The sequence below is a fragment of the Plectropomus leopardus genome, chromosome 20, assembly GCF_026936395.1.
Source record: "Plectropomus leopardus strain MGB_pleo_1.0 chromosome 20, ASM2693639v1, whole genome shotgun sequence".
NCBI lineage: Eukaryota > Metazoa > Chordata > Actinopteri > Perciformes > Serranidae > Plectropomus > Plectropomus leopardus.
Genome location: NC_142195.1, coordinates 6502297 through 6509258, shown reverse-complemented (window position 1 = coordinate 6509258; position 6962 = coordinate 6502297). Strand labels below are relative to the sequence as shown.

Here is a 6962-nt window from a genome sequence, read left to right as displayed (position 1 = left end):
ATGTAGATGACTTTTAAAATTTTTTTTTAAAAGAGCTAAGGAAAAATGTTCAGTGAATTATGTTACAAATTATCCTAATTATATATCTCAAATTATTTTACAGAATTATATTTTTTAAAGAATTCTTTGCAGGTCATTTCTTGATTTGTATTTGTATATTTGTTTTTTTTCTTTTTACTTTCTTTGCTTTTTGTTTTGTTTGCTTGTTTTGGGGTTTTTTTCCTGGCAAATTTTCAGATTTTCAGGTAGTTTTCTTGTACTTGAGTCATTTCTTCTTTTGTTGCTTATTGCCTTCTTCACAAGATTTTGAAAAACAATAAATAAATAAATAAATAAACACACACAGCCAATTGGCCCAGGTTTCAAAGAGTCATTAACTAATTTGATTGTGTTTACCATCTTTACTGAGCAATTTTGAGCAGTTTTGTGTGACAGCCCGTGTCATATAGACACCTGTCCCAGATATAAGCCTGTTGAGGTGAATGATTTAACCCTTTGAAACCTGAGCAAACTGGCTTGATTTCTTTCAAAAACATGGGAAATGGACGATGAGCAACAAAGTAACCTAAATATTGCTAAACAAAATGTAAAAAAAAAAGAAGAAAAAAAAAACATCTGTCATATTATTTTAAATATTAAAAGAATTATACAAGTAATTTTTTGGCCATTTTTCCATTGTGTTTTTTTGGATAACATTCCCTTGTCATTTTTTTGGCAGTTCACCGAACATGTCATGCCAAGTTGCTGATTGCCTTTCTCCACCATGTTTTTGAAAGAAACTAAATTCATTTTCTCACATTTCAAAGCTTTAAATGGCAGTGAAAGGCGTCTGAACACAGCACAAGAAAACAGATGTTGACCCAGTTGTTCAAGGGTTAAGCAAATAATAGCCCCGGCTATTAACTGAAGTTTTACGATATTCACTCTTTATCCTCATCATAGACTGTAAATGAAGATATTGATCTTTATATACAGTCTTTGGTCCTCATACACATACATATGTCCACGCTTATCCTCATGTGAACGTCACCTTTGGACTCTGACGTCATATATGCATGACGACCACAGCGCCCCGCCGTGTTGACTCAGGCCGCTTCAGCAAACAATTTGACGAGCACGCCGACTTTTCTCTTTTGTTTTTTCAGCTAGCCGAAGTTTAATGAGGCGGTGAGTCCACAGAAATGAAGCCGAGGAAGGGACACGTCCTGCTGCTGTGGATGCTAGTCTGTTCCGGTATGACGGAGGCTATCGAGCCCATCAGCACCAGCATCGCGGTGGGCATGGCTGCGGCTCTGACCGGGTTCTTGGCTAGCTACCAGAACATTTTCTACTATTTCCACGAGTGCTGTCGACCCGAGTGGATTTCTTTTAACAAGACAGGTAACAAACGGGTATCCAACTTACACATTAGCCACCATTTGTGATGGCATCACACTTAAAAGCTATTAGCTAGCTTATTATCAGCGAAGTGTTTAACGTTAGCCGAGCGGGTGCGCCTGTTACATTGTAAATTAGCTGTACAAGAACGCAAGTTGTATAAAATTGTGTGTAAAACTCAATTTAGCGTCCTTTTTAAACTTGTCAAACATTTGTGATGTTGTTTTGAACAGAGCTCGATGTGTTTGTCGCATGTTTGTGACGTATGAGGAAGTTCCCCGTTGTACGGCTAAGAGAAGCTAATGTTAGCTTGTTAGCCTGCTGCTGCAGCGCGGTTTGCACCGTTTGTGTAATGGTTGTGTGGACAAACACACAAACGACTGATGCCAGGAATTAAATGGTTTCGACGATGAAAGCGGCACGCTGGTATTCGCTGTTTTACGTGTTATTGTCGGCCAGTGTGCTGGTTAACAGCTTTGAGCCGTTCACGACAACCGTGGTGCTCGGTATCGGTGCAGCTCTGGGGCGGACGATCTACAATTATTTACACGAAAGTTGCGATTCTAAATGGATAGCCTTCAACGCAACAGGTGAGCCTGTACATGTGTATTTAAACTGCGTGTTAGACTTGATCAAAGGGCAAAATGTGCGCGATTTTTTTTTAACAACAACGTGCAATCTAGACGGCAATTACAGTCCCATGACATGAGAGTGCGTGACCGTTAAAACCGAAACATAAGTGGAAGATTAAAATTATTTAAAGTATTTTCAATAGTAAACACAGTTGTGGCCTTTCAGACATTCCCTCACAACCTTTTAGAACTGGAAAACGGCCGGGTACAGAGTTTTCTTACACGTTTGTATTGCGGAGGTAGAAAGGGGAATGTAATTAGGTACATATACTCAAGTACTTTTACTGTTATTAATTACATATTCGTGGTACTTGTGTTTACTTAAGTATTTCAGCCTCATGCACCTTTATACCTCCATTCCACTACGTCTCAGAGGCAAATATTGTACTTTGAGCTATTATACTTGTAAACACTTGTCTGATAAACTGAAGGAGATGTTACTTCATGTGTTGTAAAAAATCTCCTACTTCTGTATCATTATAGAAGATGGTAGAAAGTAGATTTATTATTCATGAAATTACATTTGTCCTTGATCCTGCTACATCTTAATATATATATACATATAAATAAACATTTAGCAATAATATAGAGATGTTAAAAAATATATAAATATTTATGATGTGCTGAGTGTATAAAAATAGGTATGTGCTGTATGCTACAATACAATGTATGAAAGTTGTATGTAAAGTTCAGATATGTGTATGATGCAACAATATGCAGCACTATATACAAAAGATTGAAGAACAAATGTATGATAATGATAGAAAATATGATGCACAGCTTTTGCTGTAGATTCAACTGGTCATTAAGTATCTAAGGAGGGACAATGAATAAGGAGCAAATCAAATATCACGATTGTTTGCACAAAATACCACAATATTGCAGCAATAGTTTTCCTAAATATTTACAGGTAGAACTGTCTGGTTAGCTCAGAAAATTACATTACTTTACTGTACTGCAGCTTATATATATATATATATATATATATATATATATATATATATATATATATATGTATGTATATATATATACATATATATACATACATATATATATTGTAATAATGCATTTCTGACTCCACATTTAGCAACTTTTCAGTTTTTTTCCCCCGTATGATCCCATTCAGGCAGAGGGCACACAACTCAACCAGCCAGTTTACTTGCCCAGTTAGGGAGTGTAGTGACAGCATGAACTAATATGTTTTAGGCATCAATAGATTTTTTAAAAAAAATCTGTGTAACCAAAGTTGCATTTTCTTTTTCATATAAAACCAATACAGACTGTAAAATATGTTAATCATATTCTTGTTTACATGTTTTATCTTCTATATCTATATTTTTTGTCCTCAGTTTTATTGTCTAAACTTTATGATTTCTGTTTTTTTGTACATTAGTCTCCAATAGTTATACTTCTGTGTTCCCCAGATAACTAATTTGATCATGATGAGGCAAGATTTTGATGATTTACCTCCTCGGCCAAACTATTTCCTTGGTTAGATGCTGAGAAAGGTGTTTTGCTCCAATTTTTACAGCCATTTATCCTTTTGTGCCATCTTTAGGCCTCAAGGTTGACCTGGAAAACAAACTGTTCGGACAGCACATTGCATCGCGCATCATCCTGAAAGCTGTGAATGGATTCATGAGCAATGACAACCCGAAGAAGCCCTTGGTGCTCTCGCTGCACGGATGGACCGGCACGGGGAAGAACTTTGTTAGTAAGCTGATTGCTGAAAACATTTACAAAGAGGGAATGGACAGCAGCTTTGTTCATGTTTTCACCTCTGAACTTCACTTCCCGCATTCGACTAAGATTGATACCTACAAGGTATGATGACAAATCCAGACCAGATTAGATCAATCAATAGACCTGAACAATTGACCTGTTTCATGAATGCTACTGTGTCTCCTCAGTCTCAGTTACAACAGTGGATCAAAGGAAACGTCACCAACTGTGCACACTCCATGTTCATCTTTGATGAGATGGACAAGATGCATCCCGGCTTGATTGACAGCATAAAACCGTACCTGGATTACTACGACAAGCTGGATGGAGTTTCTTACCGCAAAGCCATCTTCATCTTCCTCAGGTGAGAAGCCGAAAGCATTACCTGCCAAACTTTTGCATTAAAACCATAGATAGACAACAGTCCAGGGAACAAAAGCATACCACTGGACTGTTTATGGATACATTAAATGCAAATAGAGCTGGGGCGATATGCTTGCCTCTCAATTTGATACCATCACTATATTTGAGTTTAGGTATGTATTGCATTAAGTGTTGCTATTCAATATTACTACTTAATGCGATTTTTGTTTACTTTTTAACTCTCTGCCATGGGAAGAAGTGAAATCATGCACTTGTAGAGTCTGTATATCACCAGACACATTTCTAAAAACAATTCAAATCTCATATCAGTCAGTCTCTCTGACTTGTATTTCAGCAGCATCATATACCGCATAGAAAAGTGAGAAATTGATTGATTGATGTTTTTATTTCAACCATGTGAAATACCCCAAAAAAAAAACTAAAGTTAAAAACTTATTTACAAAAAAGAGAAACGAAAATAAAGACATAATGAATTCCAACCGCAAACTGCATCAATTCACACTTGCAAAAGGAAGAAGAAAGAAGCATAAACTTCTGGCCCTTTATTACATTTATTCCAGTGCAGCACTTTATGACCTTGCTCTGTAAAAGGTGTTTTAAACTTAAAATAAAAGCGGCAATGTCTTTTTCCATGCCCACTTGAATTATATAGAATAAGGCATGAAAAAAATGACTTAAAAATATTGGAGGGGAAAAAAGGTTGCTCTACTTAAGTGAAAGTATTTCCCCCCCAATAGCAAGGACTAAAACAGACAAACAAAAAAAATCAGAATAGTTGCAGTAATGCGATAAGAAAGGAGAAGTGTAGGTATAAATTTTCTGCATTTTCTTGAACAGCCAGATGTATGTGCAATAATATTATTCTAATCTTGACAATAGGTGCAGTATTTTATGCTCTGGTTGAGGAGACGTTTTGTCAGTGTTTTGGGAGTAATGAAAACATGTGGTGCTTTCAATGTGGAAACATTTTGCGCCAGTTTGCAGCCGTTGAGATGGACTTCGTAGCAGTTTTGTGTGATGGGGCTTAAAACTTGCATTTCCATGAGCCAACAGAGCAGCAACTCACAGAAACACTTTTGTGTTCAAAACTTTAAATGTTTCTGAGTTTCACTTGATGAAGACACAGAGATACAATCATTTGCTGCTGCAGTGGGAGACAAATTCAATGTTTTGCCTGTTTTTGACCTTCCTTCTAGTAATGCTGGAGGGGAGAGCATCATCCAGACAGCTTTAGATTTCTGGAAAGCAGGACGAGATCGAGAAGAGATCGAGCTCAAAGATCTGGAAACCTTGCTCTCTCTATCAGTGTTCAACAATAAGAAAAGTGAGTTTAAAATGGACGCACGCTTATTTGTTTTGCTAAATACTTTGTTGTCATTTGCTTTCAAAATCTAGATCTGAGGCAAAATATGTATTCTTGTACTACTGGAAGTATCTGTTCATCTCTTCCTTCAGGTGGCTTGTGGCATACAAGTTTGATCGACAAGAACTTGGTGGACTTTTTTGTCCCGTTTCTGCCTCTGGAGTACCGCCACGTGGTCCAGTGTGCCATGGCCGAGATGACAGCCAGAGGACATCGTCCAGACGAGGATGTGGCAGATCAGGTGGCCAGAGATTTAGTCTATTTTCCCAAATCTGAGAGAGTCTTCTCCGTCAAAGGCTGCAAAACAATAGAAAGCAAATTGGACTACTACACATAATGCCAGCATCGGATGGACACTGCGTTGGATCACTATGTGCACTTTTTTAACTTCTCTCAGCCAAATGACTCATGAGAGGAAGTGAAGCTGGCTGAACCCTTAAAGAGGTTTCTCTGTCTGACCGTGCAGAGAATTTCAGAGGAGCTTCTCCAATGTTGCATATCGCTTACACTGAATACGGAGCCTGATGAAAGAGAACGACGCCAGTTGAATTAAATAATAATAAGACTGGAATGCAATCCTTTGTAAGTGATTAAGGGGCTTGATCTCCACTTTTGTGTCACACCACAGTGAGAGTCTCAGAGAGTTTCGTTTTCCCGAGAGCTTCTTAATGACTAGCAGGGTCCTTCTGTTAGTAAAACTACGGCATGTCACTGTTGTGCGTTCGCTTTTTTTAATGTGGACTCCAAATATTTGGATTTCTGGAAACACCTGCCTTAATTCTTTTTATTCTCACTTTTTTTTTTTGGCTAATTAGATCTACGGAGTTAGTTTATACATATGTGTACTGTATATATGATTTCATCAGCCATCAAAGTTGGCCTTTGTTTTCACTATTCAAATCCAAAAATGTATATTACTGAAAACTCCATCCAAGATTTGTTTTCTATGCTATAAAACCACATGCTTTTAGGCTTGGGCGGTATTTGATACTCAGTACCTTCCTGAAGATTCGGGAAGAGTGTACTAGTTACTCTCAACTTTACAGACTAATAAATACACAATAGAGACCCACAAAACGTTGAGAAAAGTAATATTCTCACGCCTGTTTTCCTTATTAAACAGAGAAATACAAATGTACACCTTTTGAATTCAACTTTCTCTCTGTCACAGACGACTGACGAGGCTTAATTGCCTTGTCATCACAAAACACACTTCATTCAAACTCTACAGAAACAAAATAAAACTCATGCAAACCATCTTGGTTACTTTTGCTAGTTTGTCCACTGTTCCAACAATCATTAGGTCCAGTTTGGTTGAAATAAATCCTTAATTCACCACATTAGATGTAAAAGACATGCTGCTATTCCTCACGGTCCCTGACTGCTAGCTGCCAGCTGTTTACAGTCCTGTAACTTCTCCCTCACCACTACGTGTTGCGATGTCTCTCAGCTCAGCTGCCTGTTCCACCAGTACAGACTGGAGA

General features: G+C 37.6%; 1 protein-coding gene across 2 annotated transcripts; it reads left to right on the top strand.

Annotated features, from left to right (window-relative positions):
* Positions 1 to 1040: 1040 nt before the first annotated feature.
* tor1 (torsin family 1) lies at positions 1041 to 6735 on the top strand. 2 transcript variants are annotated; one of them, XM_042509171.2, is made up of 5 exons: positions 1041 to 1380; positions 3568 to 3833; positions 3920 to 4095; positions 5312 to 5439; positions 5571 to 6735. In XM_042509171.2, exons 1-5 carry the CDS (start codon positions 1182 to 1184, stop codon positions 5813 to 5815), a joined length of 1014 nt encoding a protein of 337 aa, XP_042365105.2. In that variant the 5' UTR covers positions 1041 to 1181; the 3' UTR covers positions 5816 to 6735. The 2 variants fall into 2 exon arrangements, with proteins under 2 accessions (XP_042365105.2, XP_087927129.1); XM_088071003.1 differs by lacking the exon at positions 1041 to 1380 and adding an exon at positions 1646 to 1967.
* The last annotated feature ends 227 nt before the right edge of the window (positions 6736 to 6962 follow it).